The sequence below is a fragment of the Diadema antillarum genome, unplaced genomic scaffold, assembly GCF_040938485.1.
Source record: "Diadema antillarum isolate AM-2024a unplaced genomic scaffold, OU_Dant_1.0 seq00000735_RagTag, whole genome shotgun sequence".
Classification (NCBI taxonomy): Eukaryota; Metazoa; Echinodermata; class Echinoidea; order Diadematoida; family Diadematidae; genus Diadema; species Diadema antillarum.
Genome location: NW_027271635.1, coordinates 437,843 through 456,766, shown reverse-complemented (window position 1 = coordinate 456,766; position 18,924 = coordinate 437,843). Strand labels below are relative to the sequence as shown.

The 18,924-nt window shown below is 38.3% G+C and overlaps 1 protein-coding gene across 1 annotated transcript; it reads left to right on the top strand.

Moving 5' to 3' along the window:
* Positions 1–8,057: 8,057 nt before the first annotated feature.
* LOC139738330 (cilia- and flagella-associated protein HOATZ-like) lies at positions 8,058–14,489 on the top strand. Its single transcript, XM_071648971.1, has 6 exons — positions 8,058–8,277; positions 9,143–9,181; positions 10,520–10,590; positions 11,782–11,841; positions 13,142–13,188; positions 14,387–14,489. Exons 1-6 carry the CDS (start codon positions 8,058–8,060, stop codon positions 14,487–14,489), a joined length of 540 nt encoding a protein of 179 aa, XP_071505072.1.
* The last annotated feature ends 4,435 nt before the right edge of the window (positions 14,490–18,924 follow it).

Genomic DNA, 18,924 nt, shown 5'->3' with positions numbered 1-18,924 from the left:
TCCATGCTACAGGTTTGTGTCATGCACTGTGTAGCTCAAACAAAATAAAGTTAGCTTATAAATGCTACACTAATGTCCATGAACTTTTGATCTTGCTCTAAATTAAGCCACAGAAAAACATTTACACAAACACATAGGAATTGTAAAATGCATCACAAAAAAAAAAATGAGAACATATCAGTAATCACCATCCAGTAATTAGTGATTATGCAATATATTCACAATCATACCTTTAAAAAGTTACACTATGCTCTCTACATTGTGAAACCATACTGTACTCGCGTTTCCGACACACTTGTAAGCTTTTATCTGCATGGCTTATCTTTATTTGTTCTTAATAGATAAGTTCTGTCACAGCTATCCCACAGGTTTACTTGCCTACTGTTTACACTCTTGTGTAATGGTTCTCGATCAAACAGTGAGCACATACGCCTAATGGCAAAGAACAAACAAACTAGAGAGTAGTCTTTTTAATGATACCAAGATAAGCAACACACGCAATTCCTATCTTTTTAAATCTTTCTCTGATAAAAATTGTAAATCACTCTACATAGTAGTTGAAGCATACACATTTCACAGGTTACAAGAGATTGTGTAGTGGTAAACAAATGTACACTTATAGGACAGCTAAAGCCATCTTTAGAAATTAAACACATGTGTGACCTGTTCCATTGCAGCAGCATACACTTACACAAAGCACATGCTTTTTAATGCTTTTAAAACTCATTAAATTCCTGTTGCAAATATCTCATTTTTCCAAAATTAGATTATGTAATTTCCAATCATTCACCATCAAGATATATCCAGACGGGACAAATCACAATTTATTCTTTCAAAATACTTTGTGAAGTGGTATTTGGTACCACATCTGGTTTTGTAGATCTACTAAGTTGTCGGCAAATGTCTTCAAAATGCTGTACTCTATGCAAGGAATACATATCATGATGGCTTTGTTACTCAGTTTCTATGTCTGCAACAAAGAAGCCACACTATTATCTAAAGATAGATGATCTGTCAGGCCGAGATTGTAGCCCGTAGTGGCTGAAACGAGTGATCGTATTGTGGAGGATTTGAACTACTCATATTGACAAAAATATATTCTAGCGTGTTCACAAGTATAACCTCCAAGAACTTACTTTATGAAAGTGATCGGTTGTGACAACACAAAGAAAAATATATACACAGTTCAAAGGAAGGACATGTGCCTCCGCAAGGCATGTTTATGACTATGAGCATATAAATGCACACAGTGAGTCGCGAGCTAATCTAGAACTGGTACTCATTTATTTCTGTATGCACTTGACAATGTTTATTGCAATAATTTTATCAGTTATGGCCTAATGTCAATGACATCATGGAGAAACTGAAGCATGCGAGAATATCATTCTGTAAGTGTAACCAAAAATATCAATTGGAAAATTGTAGAGTCATTTTGCTTCAATCAGTAATTATCACAGTACAGTACGAGGCAGCTTCCAATCTAATCTTGCGGGGAATTTTCCCATGACTAAGAGTAAGACATGTTGTGGTAACTCACTTTTACTCAGTGACTTACAGTAAATTTCTTTTCTTGGAAGAGTGCTTTGTGGAGCTGGAGGAGCTGAGAATGTGTGTGAGAATAGAACGTACACTGTATTGGTAGTGGTACCAAATGCAGACTGCAGTGAAATGCCTGAATACCGCTTTCAAACAATGGATTATAACGCACTCAATTTCATTTGTATCAGCTAGACCAAAAAGCATCAAATTGTGCAGGTCCTGGGTTGACACTTGTGGAAATAAATGGGCTGCCACCATACCAACTTGAACTGAGAAGGAGAAGAAGCATAACAAACATGTATCCGCACAGTACTGACCACGCAACGTAGACCCTCACTCGCTCCATAACCAGGTATTGTGCACTCTCACTCGTAGACCACTTTGTTGCCGTTGTTCAGTTGTTGGCTTCACAAACTGCCGAAGCTTTGTCAGACAGCTAGGCCTGCTAGCTATCGTCCAATCGACTCCAGTCATGTTATACGATGTTATAAAGTCTAAAGAGTTTACCTCGTTACTGCTGGTGCTAGCTTTGGGCTAATATCCACGTTTCTCTTACCTTGAAGGTGGTTATATCAGCATATCATCAGACTCGATCGTAAAGACTGTTAGTGCAGCCCTTTTCTAGATTCTAGATCCACTTCACACATCATCAAGAACACTCTCTCGTACCCGAACTGCACTTGGTTTATCTCTGCCATGCAGCGCAGCGCATACAAACAATGCGGCAGAGCAGCGATCCGCGAGCGGGGCATCTACAGTGCAGCTGACAGTGTACAGGAAGATACTTGCGTACTCGATGTGAGGTCAACGGCCTTCAGTAATGTTGACACCGTGACGCCACGATCCCATCAACAAAAATTATTTTAGCCTCGTAGTGTTTCTTGTTCCCCTCACAGTTAGTTTGTGAGTATCATAGAGCTATGAAAGGAAAACAGTCTGTAATATAGTAAGTTTTGATGTATTATCATAATCATTATTGTTATCACATTTATATCATAATTATTACCATACTTATGATTATAGGCCTAATGTTAATGATAACAAATTATCATCATCATCATCATCATTATTATCATTATTATTATTATTATTATTATCATTATCATTATCATTATTATTATTATCATCATCATCATCATCATCAATGATTAGCATTGTTATCACCATCATTATTAAAGGTAGGTTCTGTTATTATTGTTGTCATTCTGCTCATCACTTGCTGCTCCATCCAATAATGATAATAACAATGACGATAATAATAATAATAACGATGATAACAATAACAATATTATTCATAGTAACGTCGATAATGCTAATAGTAGAAGTAAGGTAGTAGTAGTAGTAACGTTAGTAGTAGTAGTAGTAGAAGTAGTAGTAGTAGTAGTAGCAGTAGTAGCGGCAGAGGTAGTAGGCCTATAGTAGTAGTAATTATAATGATAAAAATAACTACCATGGAAATAATTTTGCTATGGCATGTCAACATCATTAACTATTAGTACTCACATATCATACTTTGCTTTGAGAGTTTCTGGTAAAGAGGGCAGAGGTTACTCCAAAATTATAGTATGTGAATTACTGAGGGACGCAGCCCCGAGGTGAATAGCAGGCCTACTTTTGGAGGCACCGGTTGAGACCCATGTAGCTTTAAAAAGAAACTCGAAAATAGGAAGAGTATATTTGTTTTATATTGGGCATCAAAATTTTAAACAAAAGAAGGGGAAATGTGAGGAAAGAAGTCATGGGATGGGTGCGATGTTTTGGAGGGATTGTACAGTGACTGTACCAAGGTGTTGTACTTCCATTAGCTAAAATCTAGGGGGCGATGTCACAGTAAGTTGGTGGATTGCTTTGTTATGTCACAAACTTATTGCTTCGTTAAATTTACATTTCACAGTGTGACCGGAAGCTACAGCGCGCAATAAGAATTTGTTTTGTGTTGTCATAATTGCTTTATTAGAAATTGTTACTTTTCACAATAACAGCGCGCGATGCCAGAATTGCTTTGTGATGTCACAATTACTTTGTTACATCAGTTAACAAAGTTATCGTATCAAGTTGCAGGGCTCTGTCAGAATTGCTTTGTGATGTCACAATTATTTTTATCAATTACCTCCGCCAGGGAAGGAGGTTATGTTTTCATCGGCGTTGGTTTGTTGGTTTGTCCGTGTGCAAAATAACTCAAAAAAAAAAAATTGTGCACGGATTTGGATGAAACTTGCAGGAAACGTTGAGAATAACACAAGGAACATTATGATTGAATTTTGGTAGTGATTCGGAAATGTTCATGGATTTTATAAAGGATTTTCAATATTTTGGCAGGTAGGGTCAATGAACTTGGGAGTTCAAGCTGCGCATTTTTTAGGTTTTCATACGGGCACAAAAGTGCGTGCTCTAGCAGCTGAGGCTTATGACGTATAAACAAAGGCTTCTATATTGGGAAATCGGGCGATTTCAGCATGCATACGTATGGTGGGGGTCACTGACCTCTAAGAGCAAGATCATCGGTGGAAAGTAGCTGCTGCTGCAGCTTGGTGGAGGTCTGCTCTCTCAGAGTGCTTTTCTATTTTGACAAAGTGATCGCAAGAAGCTGCAGCACTCCATGTCAGGATTGCTTTGTGATGTAAAGTCACTATTAACTTTATTACATGAAAGAAAGATTTAATTTGTAGAGGGAGACAAAGTGAAGAAATTCGCACCTGAACTTTATTACAATTTACAAAATGATCGTAAGGAGCAGCGCTCCATGTCAGACTTGCTTTGTGATGTCACAACTGATTTGTGATATCATTTCACAAAATAGAGTACACTCTTTTGACAATGCCATCATAAAGAATGAAGACATTTTGCAAACAGTACACCATGGAGTGATTCTGACATTGCTGAAAATACATGTAGGCCTATTTAAAATCACTTGAGTCTCTTTCAACTCATCGATAAAGGATATTTTTAATCCAAAATATAATATACAAATAAAATTTGCCTAGAGAGTTTCTGGATAAAACTATGAGCAGGAGTTGACTCCAAAACAATTATGTACTGAAGGGCACAGCATACGAGTAATCGTATTTACGGGAGAGGCACAACCCCTCAGTAATAGTAGCTACTTCTGGAGGCACCGAGCCTCATAATTTTAATCAGAAACTCGAAAATCGGGACGATTTTGTCTTATATTTAGGGATCAAAAATTTAATCAAGAGAAGAGAAAATATGAGCCGAAAAATCGTGTGGTAATCATATGGAGAATGGGCGGTGATGTTACAAATATTCTTTTGTGCCAAGTCACAAGACACGACAGTACGAAGCAGCACGCGAGTGCTTTGTGTTGTCACGATTGCTTGACATCATCACAAATAGTCCAATATTTGGAAAATATTGTCATAAACAGTGAAGTAACTTTCTAGTTAGTATACCATGAAGTGTCAAACAGGCCAACATTCTCAAATAATTGAAAATGTATAGTATGATCAGGTGAAACTCTCTCAACCAATCATTAGAGGAGTAATATTTTGATCCTAAATATGATTGACATACATAAAATCACGTAAAGTTCTTTCAACCAATCACTATATAGAGGATTAGTTTTGATCTAAAATATATTCTTATCAACACTATTCAACAAACAATGAATATGAGTTCACGGTGGCATACTTGAGTCATAAACTGCGATGACAAGTAATTAAATACACAGGTTTCACATGTGCAGCCCTCCATAAAATCATCTCAAGACAGGATAACACCAAGGCGGTACTCTCTAAAAAAAATCGAGTGAAAATTTTCACTCTAAAAAGAGTGAATACAAAAAAGAGTGAATTTCGAGTGAAATTGGAGTGAATTTTGAGTGAAAATGCTCATTTTCACTCATTTTGGAGTGACGTCAGGGATCACTCGAAGATTTTGGAGTGATCCCTGACGTCACTCCAAAATGAGTGAAAATGAGCATTTTCACTCAAAATTCACTCCAATTTCACTCGAAATTCATTCTTTTTTGGTATTCACTCTTTTTAGAGTGAAAATTTTCACTCGATTTTTTTTTAGAGAGTAGGCTACTTTGCAAGCTCACCTACTATACCTTCTTGATTATATAAAACTAATGTATGATGCATCAATTCAATATGTTAATATTTCAGAGGTCATATTGCATACAGGTGTCTACCCACGTGCAAGAATAGATAAATAAATATATGAATTAATGAAGAGCGTAATCTTTAAAGGCAACATCGAATCAAGTCAAAATAATGAATGCATATGAGCCATAGATAAATTGCTAAAAATGTTATCCATCCAATGCACAGAGTATATACGCCTAACTATAAGTACATCAACATATTCAGTGTTATTAGAGTTAATAAAAAAAAAATGTTGATGCAAATAGTTGAACATCAGCAAACCAACACTGAAACGTCAAGAAACAACGAAAGTCCTTGATTAATTTTCTAATCAGTCTAATTCTGGTTCTTTCTTGATGTCCGTCATAAAAGCTTTTATTTAACGAGACCGCTACGCCGTCGACAAGAAGAGCCATGTGATGGCGCTCTCCAATTTCTTGTTTGACTCTATGTTGTTTTCTAATATTGATGGGGTCTGAAATGTATCAAAATCCTTATCATGGATCTCCATGGTTGTTTCTTTTCCTTCAGCCTGTTAGAGTAGTATTGGACCATTTCGTTTACTTGCTCTCTTCGGCAGCGATTTATACTCAGCGTTCGTGTTATTGCTGGGTATCAGGGCAAGGAGCCTCCGGAAAGCATTGTGTGAAGGTAATGTTCGTTCGAAGGTTCGTTAATCTGGTTAAATGAAATAAGGTTTGTTTTTCCGAATGCTCATTTTTTCGAAACACATAATCCCTTCAAGGCCTACCTAGATGTCCGTTGATCTAAAGATGAATCAGGGTATGTTAATCCAAACATTTTTATGGCGTTATTCCAAAGATTCGTTAGCCCTTATGAAAAAAAGTTCGTTATTCCGAAGGTTCGTTTACTAGTATCTGACAATGAAAATGGGGAAAAAAGTGCGTACTATAAAGTAATGAACCACGTGAATTGAAAAGTTTTTTATTCCATTTCCGGATCAAGAACCGTGTTCCACTCTCGGCGAACAAACCTTCGGAATACGACCCTTTAATTTCATTACCGGAGAACGAACTTTCGGAATAAGGAATCTTTGGAATAGCGACTCTTCAGAATAGAGAACCTTCGGAATAACAAACTTTCGAAAGAATGAATTGTAACCGTTAAGGCAATCTACTGTAAACTATGTATGCATGCATACAATTTGAATACATAACAGAGACGGACAGGTCTATATGAATCGTGATTCCATAATTGAAACGTTCAGTGATACAGACGTGCATTTCATACAGACTTATAAAATCTGTCATCCCCCCCCCCCCCCAATGCCTGATTATTGTTTTCCTCCAACAAACTCAAAACAATAATAACAGCTGCATGATCTTGAATATTCCATCATTTTAATACCGTAGGGCCACTTTACAATATAGTCGCCAGCGAAGGCAATATCATGATGATCCATTATCAATATTATTTTCCAAGGCACGTTATTTTGTTGCCCAAAAGGAGAAAGACATAAACTGCGTGGACTTGTATTTTCAAGTGGAACATTATTTAACTTTAGAATCATTTTAGTTTTCGGGCTTTCATTCTTGCACACTTTCTATTTTTTTCTCAGAAGATCTCGGACATTTTTATTTTTTGAAATACGACAAATTGTCCTTTAAAAAAAGACAGATCATTGAGAAACACATAAGGACAAGAGAAATGGGAAAGAGCAGTCTTCCAGTCTCACATCGACAGTGAAGAAATCAAAATTGTGCAAATTAATCAATCGATGCATATCTGAAGAAGAATAGATATTGGATGATGATGAAATGACAGATATTCACACAAACTGTTACCTAATTGTAGTATGGACAAACAGTGTGTACCCTAGCTTTATCATTAATAACAATGTCAAGGAGAATTCCGCATCTGTTTTTTTTTTCTTTTTTTAAAGGAAAAATACCCGCTTTCTGAGTTAGGCCAGTCAAGTGCTCTTTCACCATGCTATAAAAGTAAAAGTAATTAAGCTGAATTTTAAACTTTTGAATCGATTGTCCGGTTTTCCCCAAACTTCGGTGATAACTAAATTGTGTTCTTCTAATGCAGCTGCTTTCATTCAATCCGAATTACATTTTACGTTGGCTTGGGTTTCCTTTTTGTACGAGTGCAGAGAAAAAAAATAAATGCATTTTTCCCCAAAATCCCACTCGATATCACCTATCCTATTTGCCTCTGACATTGGGTTCATACACTCTTAAAGATAAAAAGAAATTAAAGAGCTAAGAAGTAGACAGCAAAATAATAATATTCGCTCAATGCACATTCATACCCCCAAATAAATATTGCTTATTTTGCCAGTGAACGTGTAGGCCAGAACGGGTTGATAGAGAATGCCTCCCTCTCTTGACGAAAATGGGACATTTAGATGGAGACGGAAGTCGGCGTTCTTGACAACGAACGAAAATGGCGTCCACTCTATCAGAAAATTTTGGCAGCTGTGCGAACCATTTATCCGGCGAAGAAAGAATTCCTGAGTTGACAGAGTTCAGTGGCTCAAGTGATGAAGACAAAGCATGTGCAAAATTATTTTGGCAATCGCTGACCTTACACCCGCCAATCGAGTCGAGGCTTGTATCAGGAGATATGAGGCAAAGGCTGCCAGTTGCAGGCCCGTTTGTGCAAGGTACGTCTGCAGTCCCGTACATTACTATTGGTGTATTGTTGCTCGTGGCATCCACTGAATCAAAAGCATAATTTGCGCATATCATATCAATGAAGTGTGTCTGTGACAAATTGTCACTTCTGACAGATAGCTTCTCTAGTAATCATTTTTAACTTCACTATACTGTAGGGATATTTAATAGTGCTTGTTGTGCATGTTGTGATTAGCCACACATTCCATCACAGTGCTGCCCTGGCCCTGAGGCTGAGTGATAAATTACTTGATGTATCCAGAGCAGAGGTTTTCAGTCTAACCAGTGAATTAGATCAACAGTTAGAACTAGCTAGACCTTACTCAATTCAGAATGATCCGGAGCAATACAGAACAGAAGTTGAATTGATAGAGCGACAGCACTATTAGTACTAGTAAGTCCATAATAAATACTACACCAAAAGTAGATCTACTCACAATTAACCAAAACTTCATGTCATACACTATTGTATGTGCCAATATTAAGAGAAGAAGATTCTTGAAGAAGTATTGTTGCAACTAACACAAAATGATCCAGTCCGTATTGTATGATTATCAATTTTATTCTAAGTTTCAAACCAATATTTTTACCGTCAAACTAACGGATAAAACATCTATAGAAGTGGAGTCTAGACATCTATTTGTAATTTTATGTGATTTTATCATTAATGTTTTTCAAACCTTTGTCATAACAATTGTAAGGTGAAACCATCCATACACCCTCCTGTATTTGTAAATGTACCATACTAAATATTCTATTGTGAATGTAATGATTTTAGTATCAGCCATTGATGATGACAATAGAGTGAATCAAGAATCATAGTCAGTATTCCTTTCCACTATTTTTTCCTCACAGAAAAGAACTTTGCGCACCAAGTTATTGAAGATGATCCAAGTAAGTGTATGTTGTATATCTTAATGAATTCTGTTTAGAGGAGCACAAGGAGCAAAGCACATTATTCGACAGAAAATAAATGTCAGTTATTAAACTGAAAACACACATTTAAAACCACTGCCTGAACAGCATATCTTATTTTCAATGCCATTACACTGTACCTGTTTACCATCTTCTGCAAGGCACTTTCTGATAACCAGGCATTGATGATTGAGAAGGCTTGCAAATGGAAAGGGTCTATCATAATTCAAAGAAAATTGTTTTGCCTCTGGTTTGAAACAAAGTATTTATAATTGTGCATATGAATACGTATAAAGCCTCACATCACATGAATTGTCTAGGCTCATTCCCAGTTATTGTTTCTTTTTCTCAGCAATGTGTGGAACTTGGTGAGTGGTATCCTTGATTGTCTGTGACAACCACCTGTATCTATCAACAAAGTTTGTGTCAAAACTACAAAAATATTATGTTTAGCCTTTATGTTCCTGGGGCTGGGCACTGATCTGAACTTGCCAAAGCATTCAGTAATTTATCCAAACATGACCTAGAGTCTACCTAGTTAACAAGCCCGTCCAGATTGAGCAATATGCACCAGTCCAACAGGAAGGCCAGGGTGACACAATGGGGATTAAGGGGATTAGGAAATCTCTATTCATTGCCAATATTGGCCAAGAAAGCACTCCAGCTTGCCTGCCAATTGACAAAGCACAGCAGGGGTTGAATGGTATGATCACATTATATTGTTACCTACATTGTAGAGAATGGGGACAAAGGAGCTAAATACATAGTCAATTTCCACATTAGATGACTTCTTGTCTGTACTGCATCAGCTCATTTCACTGAGAATGTTTATCAATGTATGTAAAAGTGACTTGTTAATTGGCTATATTCACTTCTTGTTGTCAAAGGCAAAATTTTTGTCATTTTTGAGTATCATGTCGTCTTCCTAATGACCAAACCCTGCGAGCATCAGCCTAATAATCAACACTGACTTCAATATAACCGCAACATCTACTTCAGCGTTGTCAAACACATCAACACAAACATGACTACCGGTGGCAATATTTGTAATATATTGTAAAACGAGGAATGTTCGCGTGCATTCCAATTTCGCAAATTTTGCGAGCGGCAACATTCGCAAAATTAAAATGCACTCAAAAGTTCTTGCCTACACAATATGCATTGGTGCCAGTGGTAAGTCGCGAAAATTTCATGCTGCGAGAAAGGCTGTTGGTTCCAATTCGCGAAATGTTCATGCTGCGAATATATCGAGTTTTACAGTATGTCATATGACTGAGGATTGTTTCAGAACATATCTTTTATGTCTTTCCCTCGCAGAGTTACAAGCCTTCCTTGCCACAGCTCATACCCAGATGATCCATGAAGAAAGCCAGAAACTGACACATCTTGTAAGTTACAAATTACAACAAAAAATGGAAACAAGGAAATATGTTTCTGTAAAGGCCCCGAAACAAGTCAATCATGCAAAGTCAAATTTAGGATATGCAGTAGATCTTGCATAGGTTTACAAATCACTCTAGTTGATGCAATGAGAAGGTCTCAAATTTCTCTTTCCTTTCAATATTTTGTTAATTTCTGCAGAAAAGTCAACAGATATTCTCTGGACGAAGTGCATATTAAATTATGCCAGGTTTACTGTGTGTTCCACTGCGGACATATTGTTTACCTTCAAGTGGGTTCTGTAGCACAGGAAGGTATTAAATTAATAGTGATCTATTCAATTCCAGCTAAGCAACAATTACAGGGATGTAGAAAAAAGTTGGCGCAATGTTTGTTTGTGTGTTTTTTATGGATGATACTATGAAAAATGATTTCTTGGCTAAAGTATCAACGTGGTCGTGAAGAAATTGTCCTTGAAAGTTCAGTATGTGACAGTACATGCACAAGATATGAGGAGTATGGGATCACTCATACACGTATATGATATCATGGTCATAAAATCAAGCGTTTAGTTGCAATATGCCTACGTACAGGGCACTATTATTGATAAGTTCCTCACAGTCTAGTGATTATGATGTGTCAAACTTTTATATGAGCCCTTTCCCCCTTTCACTGCTCTTGTTGTTTTCCTGGAGGATATTTTGGTATGCCACCATCACCTTGTCATATCTCATGTAATTTGTTGTGATGCTGCCCCCTATGTTCTGATGTTTACAGGCTGTCATGTCCGATTTCTTGAGTGTGCCCTAAAGGAAACAATGCTTGTTGGATTGCGGTCAAACTTGCCATGGAGATGTATTGTGGGAGAATCTAGAAGGCTATGATATCTAGTGATGGCGCCCTCATTGTTCAGACTTTTAGACTTGAGTCAAACAATGACAAAGATATTCCATCTCTATAATAAAGTGTTACACATGGCAGAATTTCAGTTGGCTTGAAGGATACTTTTATGTCTCACAGCAACTCAACATTTCTAGTTTGTTCCAATAGCTCTTATATTTGGATAATGTCCAGTATGGAATGGGCATGATACAGAGAATAACTTTCAAGTGAGGGCGGTGGTTAGGAATAACAGGTCAGTCGCTACTCTATAGCCTCTGGTTTAATGTTCTTGTTTCATTGTGTTTTTCTCTGTTCAGGCTATGAGGAGGGAAGAAACCAGACTTATCCTAGAGAAGCGGAAAGCAGAGAGAACAGAGGTAAGCAGCTTCTTACAAAATGAACCTTAGCTGCAGGGGCGGATCCAGGAATTCCATAAAGAGGGGGCGCCATTACAAAATTAAAGGGGGGCGCACTTGCCCCCCCCCCCATTTTTTTTCTTTTTATTTCTTTTGTTTTAACAAAAAAGGAGGGCGCGTGCCTGGTGCGCCCCTGCCTGAATCCGCCACTGACCTGTGACAAATGCGGTATGAGCTGTTATTTTCGCCAGGTAACGGACATTTTCGGAAGATGTTTTCACAAATTGACACTGAGGCTGTAATACACTGTAAGTGCACTGCCACCCTAGTGCATGGTGACATTTTTGCGTGTCATTAAATTCACGGTCCAACGATGATTCACGAATTTTGCGAAAATAACAGCTTATACAGAATTGTCCACCTTCAAAGGGGATATAGAGCTTGAAATCAGCGTATGACATTGGATTTTTTGTAAGTTGCATGTTACTTGTAGCTAACCAATGGCTGGTGCGGGGGGAGGGGTGAGAGGGGTGGGGGAGAGAAGGAGGGGGAGAACTTGGACCGCTGACACAGTGTACTTTGTCCAGAATGCATGATCAGCTAAGCTGTCTGACTTAGATTTATATAAAAATAAATCTAAAATACACCAGGTAACGTCCATATGGGACAATGTGCTTTGGACAGCGCTACTGGCTTTCCCTTTGCAATGTATGCTTTGAGAAGGAGTATTTGTGCTGGTAGGTCGTACTGAGATATATATGCAAAGGGAACAGTTCCCGTACGATATGCTGGAAGGTTAGCAGGAGAATCGGCTACGATGCCCGAGTGCTGATCTTTCATAATCTAGCGCAGCACCCTTGATGTTCCAAGCACTGGTGAGCAGCAAGAACCCAAAATGGGACATGTGATCATTAGACACGATCCATGCTGTACCAGCAACGTTTTACTGCCTCTGAACCTTATTCATATAGAATGCTGTTGAATCATGCATTATGTGCTTTTCACCTATTACATACCAAATACACGAGAAGGAACTTTGATGAATTATTGAGCACTAAGCATTCTCCCACACCATAAATGATATGAAATTGAGAAAAAGAAATCACCCATGAGCATATGAAGGGTTTTTGCAGCATAATCAAGTATTAAAAGCAAAATGTAGAGAGGTTTCCTGGAAATACTATTTTTAGTCTCACAAGCTTGTATAGCTTGCCTCATATTGTGATCTTTCAATGATCGCCCCTCGATGTGAGATTGGATTCCAACACCTCAAAGCATGTCTTTAATTTCTTTTTGTGTTTTTTATTTCATTCTTTTGCAGAAAGAAAGCATCTCACATAGGACAAGAAGGCCTTTGGTACCAGAAGAGTAAGTCACTTTGCCTTCAGAAGTTATGAAAAGTTGTTAGATTTTTTTTTTCTTTTAACTGGACTATTGTAAGATTAACATCTTTCTGATATGTTGGTCTTCGGACAATTTATTTTAGAGCTGTGTCTTCATGTTTCATGATATTTCTTTACAATGCTGCTTTGAAAAGAGAACAGATACCTACTATTTCGCTGGCATTTTTTTCCTGTAAATTTCACAAAGCACCCAATATTTGCCAAACTAAAAACTCATGAAAATGTTACCCCTGTACATTAACACAAATGTGCTGTATATTGTATCTAAGGTGGGAAATTACAAAGTTTTCTCCATGAAAGAAATTATATCTATATCTCACTCATTTGGGTTGTCACAGACGTTACAAAATATTGTTCTTGCAAATATATACTGCATACAGTACATGGGTACGGTATACAATGTCTTTATCTCTATTCCAGGTAATTTGCAAGGTGCAGGGTTTTAATTCGTAAATGTAACTATCATTTCTTTAGTGTCTGTACTTTTTTCCTCTCGTGTGACCAAAATCCTTTAAAGACCCAATAGTTTGGAGATTCATGGTTGGCCTGATTCGTTCACTGCCCTTAAAGGTACAATCGAAACCCACAACTAGCACCAGTCAGCGACAATTATGTGCATCGAAGCATAGACTTATCAGTAACGGTCAACTCCTGTCAAGAATCTTTGGCTGTGTGTGTGTGCTTACATAGAGATCAGTGATAAAGCTCTGCACAGTTTGTTACAGGGATTCTCAAATACATTCAAACCAGGCAAGCCTTCCTACTGCATGGTATCCCAACGCCCTCACCATGTCCTTTGTTAGTCACATTAATATCTTAGAAACATGCAAGTTATCCTGAGTCGAGGGGAAGGTGCATTCCAATGTCTTTTGTTAAACATATCAGTACTTTGGCATTGATTGACAGATGAAGTCACAACAGGAATATTGGTTTGGAAAGATTTTCTGTGGCCGTATCCAAGTAATCTGAATAAAAATAGAAGAAAAATTAGTGAAAAATGTATGGAATGTTTCTAGGTATTCCTTTCACCGCAAGAGTGATGTTGAGGGTATCATATATCAACACAAATCAACATGCATTTGTATTTCAGGGAAGCTTTAAGTTTTTTGTGATCATTTGCCTAACTGTAAGGTTTTGAATCTTGAATTTGACTGTCATTTCAGCGAGTACGAGATGCCAGATGAGGAAGGGGAAGTAGCCATGCAGGAGCTGGACAACTTTGACAAGGTGATGGAGAACAAGTCACGGAAGAACATCGTGGTCTGATAAGCTTTGCCTCGTTTCCATGGATACGCGTCATCGGACCACAAATTGATTGAGACTGTGCTCGGGAGGGAGAGCTGCTTCAAATGGTGGCAGTGGCACAAAGGCAGGGGATCAATGAAGATTTCAAGGGCACTCTGACCATTCATAAGAAAACATAATTATGGCGATACATATAGTAATGCGATGAAGTCGTGTTACTTCCCATTCTGCGTTAAGATTACCGTCAGACATTGCTGTTATATCAATCAGTGTTTTTTGGTAATGTAGTAATTGGAAACAAGGCTTTCCCATAGTCATTCTCCAGGACATGTGTGTGACTCTGCAAAAGCTGGAACCATTCTCCGTCCATGTTACTTACCATTGTCTTCCGTTACACAGGGACAGGGATTTAAGCACCTCCCATCACTTTGAAGATGTCAGCCTCTTTCTAAAATTATCTGCAGTGCTGTAATCTGAAGTCCATTCCATGCGATCTTGTACAATTCTGACACTCACACTTTCATTCCAAAGTCGAAATTGATTTTTCTCATCCCAAAATGGAAATGGATTCTTCTCATTGTTCTTAATTTGGCCTGCTGAACCCTCTCTTCTAGATGCATGTATATTCTAAGAAAAGTGTGCATTAGTGGGACTAAAGCGACCATTTAGCAAGATGTTACTGGATGTTTTGTAAGTGATCACATTGGCACAGTATTCCTTTGCTGCAATTTAATATCTCTCTTAAAAGGGCACCATTTCTATGCCATATCCAGTGATTGCAATATTGTGTCCTGCACCAAGTTAACTGGTTTTTGTGAGTGGTTGTGAATTTAAATGGGAATCTGTAAAATTTCTACAAGACCTGTAAAACCCTCTTCACATATGGAAACCTGAGTATCTGTATGTACTGTATCTATCCTTAGTGAAGAGTAAGTTCTATTGCATGAGCAGTTGTGTAGTAGAACTGTAAAATGATCAAGTGCTGAAGATGTCTATCAGATGCAGATCTTAGTTTTGACCGGGCTCAAAATTAGCGGTTACCGGGTGGGCCCGGGGTAACTAAAAATTGATGTCGGGCTGCCAAATTTTTTCTCACGGTGGCCTGATCTGGCAGCAGAAAATCCAAAATGAATTTCTATATTTCCTATTATTCGGGGCCACTACATTTCTTTTTCGGGCCACCAAAATTTCTGGTGGAAAGATTTTAGTGACCCAAACAGGCCACCCGAGAAAAAAGTTAGTCTCGAGCCCTGGCTGTGACCTATAGCGTTGTTTGTGATCCAAATCTTGCGAGCAAGCCAGCCTTCCCCCCGGCCAAGAGATGAAACTTCCCGATCCGCAAATCTTGCGTGAGACGGGGAAACTCATGCAAGTAACACACTCGCACACATATTCCATCTACAGTACAGTAGGAACCCTGCGCAGAGAGCCGAACGAGCAGCCATTGAAGTGGTTGACGAAATCAAACCTACACACACACACACACACACACACACACACACACACACACACACACACACAAGTTGAATGGAGCTATTTGACACCTTGCTTTTTGTGGTTTATCCTCCAGGGACTGCTCATGATATGTAAGGGTATCAAATGTGCGTATGTCTTTCACAAACAAGGAAGATCAGATATGGTACCTCGTGTTCTGTTAGTAGACAGATAGCCGCCTATCTCTTCTGATCTACATCCTTTATAGTACTGTATATGCCATATAATTAGCGGGGTTTTCATTTTTGCGAATTTTACAAGTCTGGTGCTGTTTGCGAATTTAACCTGTTGAAGACGAGTCCTGAGTATACTGTATACGCCGAGTATTTCGCAAGGTTTTTATTTTCACGAATTTCGCGAGTCAGCTGCTATTCGCGAAATAAAAAACACACGAAAATATTGACTCTGATGCCGATATGAATGTGACATGCGCGTACACATTTCTCCGTTCACTCCAGGACTCCACGATCGCGAAATTGTCGGGAAGTCCCGAATCGCGAAAATTTAGACTCACGAAATATATGGCGTATACAGTACTGGGGCAAGTGTCTATGGGAAATGCATGTTGTAGCAAAATCAGCCCGTCCTCAATGGGTTAACAAGCGTGAAAATATCAACTCTGATCCCGACGTGCATGCATAGATTTCTCCGTCCATTGTTGTACTCCACGAGCGTGAATCCGACCACTCGCAAAATTGTTGAGAAAATCTGATTCGTGAAAAATTAGACTCGCTAAATATGTATGCTGTATACAGTATACCGGTAGCTACATGTGGGAGAGAAATTGCTAAAAAATAACCCCAAGTAGCTTGCATCTTTTGCTACTCGGGATCAGAGAGGATATGAAACTTGCTTTCACATTTAACATACATGTATTTACAATTTGAGTATCCATTGAATCTATTGTCGGCTACCAAGGTAAGCAGCAACCAATTGACTGCAAAGATTTTTGCTGTTGCTGTGGTATCTGCAAATACATGTACCATTACACACCTTGATTATATTCTTCATGACACCAAAATGCATTGTCCAAGTTGATCCTATGATTCTATTGTTTATTTGTAAACCTTTATGTGTGTAGAATACATACACACACACACACACTCACATACACAAAGAATCATGCTGCAGCAACAAGGCCTGTGAATGTATTGCATTATGCTGCCCTCTGCTGGTTAGACCTTGGCTAAGTTTGCATAACCAAGATAAGAGGAGCCAGCCATATAATTATTATTTTGCTTCTTTGCCTCCTTCCTTCCTTGAAGGGTCATGTAGAGTTTAAGTGAACCATGTCCTTGTTACCGCAATATCTGATATTCAGATGATGCACATTTAACAAACTACATTATATATAGGCAAGTTGGCTGAGAAGATTTCAGCAGAGTTTTAGCATTTCACTGATTATGCCAGCAGCTGGTAACTGTGAAAAAGACAGAAAAAAAGACCGGTGCGCAACATTAATCCAAATTGTATCTGCAGTTGGCGCACATTACATTACTTCTGCAGCATTGCCAAAACCCATATCTTGTACACTCTTTGGGTTACGATCCAAAATCATTTCCTTCACAGTGGAAAATTTGTTGAGAAATACAAAAAAATGACTGTCACTGTATATTCACTGGTTTTTCCCCTGTAAAAGAAAAAGTGAAAATTAAAAAAAAGAAAGATTGCTGTACAGTAATTAAAGCCAGTTTCCTGCACAGAGTCACCTCTCTTGGATCTAGTGAGGAGTTAATGCATGCTACATCTGTCCACTGCAACTAGTGTGAAACAGCGTGCTATGATAGCTTTTCCCGGATGGTCTTGTGAAAGTGAAAGTCGCGTTTTTTAGCAGTAATACCGAGAAAAAAGATATTCTAGTGAATGCGTTTAGGGAATGGCTAGCAGAAAGGAAAGGTGAGATGAAAAGGAAAGTGCAAAAATTTAGAATGCTCAATAATACCTTCACATTGGGTGACCTTTAAATCATTTTGTAGATCAAATGTGTAGACCACCAATCTCGTGTTTTAGACACAAAGAAATGTATGTTAGTATTTTTTCTTCATCTTTAGAGTGGCAGCTAGCATGTGCTTTAACCCTCTTGTGCCTCGCATTTATTTCCTGTCCATAGGTATATGTGTGAAATTTGTTCATATTTGACTCATAGGCATAGGAAGGGTTAAAGCAGCAATGAAGAGCTGTTGTGGTTCAGTGGATAAGACAAGGGACTGTCGATCACCAGGTCCCTGGTTCAAGTCCCCTGGCTGCAGCAGTTATGCCCCATAGACAAGGCACTGTATCCTCATTGACTACTCTCATAGTCCTTTGGACAAGCCTTCAGTCCTGTAGTTGCTGTGTTACAAGCATCTTTTGCCTTGTTGCTGCCCTTGTGAAACAAATCAATTCAAGGCAGTTGCATAGCAGTAAATTGTCATAAAGATTCATGGCATCGTGAAAGAGCCCTGAAGACCAGAAAAAGCTGGTATATAATTTGTATTGTAACATGTTGACAGTGAAGATCAATCTTTGCAGGAAATATTGATATCTGACACATGTTGAATCCACAGTTATAAATTCATACATGTGTGTTAAAATTGTTTATTTTCAGCTATGCAACAGGAAATTGGGTATATCAAAAACAAACAAAACAGCCAAAGATTACACATAAACAAGACAACATTTTCCATATGAAGTGTGTGTACTGCAATGATATACATTTTTCCTTTCCATTGATTGCTGACACTGTCTGGTGTAATGTCATCAAAGTACACATGGATGATACTTGCAAGGATAATGCCTTATCTTACATTGATTTATCGTATCAATTGTATGCAGATTATGCAGTTCTTAACCTGTTGAAGACGAGTCCCAAGTAAACTCGTGCAGGTGTCTGAGGGAAATGCATGCTATAGCAAACTCGGCTTGTCCTCTACGGGTTAAGAGCATTGAACCTGTTTGATGGTAAGACAATTTTTGTTCCAAG

What these genes read in the sequence shown, in the direction of transcription:
- LOC139738330 (XM_071648971.1), top strand. Translation starts at nt 8,058, where the DNA reads ATGGCGTCCACTCTATCAGAAAATTTTGGCAGCTGTGCGAACCATTTA. An exon ending in TGCAGGCCCGTTTGTGCAAG is followed by an intron (nt 8,278 to 9,142) that starts GTACGTCTGCAG and finishes TTTTCCTCACAG; the next exon opens with AAAAGAACTTTGCGCACCAA. An exon ending in AGGCCTTTGGTACCAGAAGA is followed by an intron (nt 13,189 to 14,386) that starts GTAAGTCACTTT and finishes CTGTCATTTCAG; the next exon opens with CGAGTACGAGATGCCAGATG.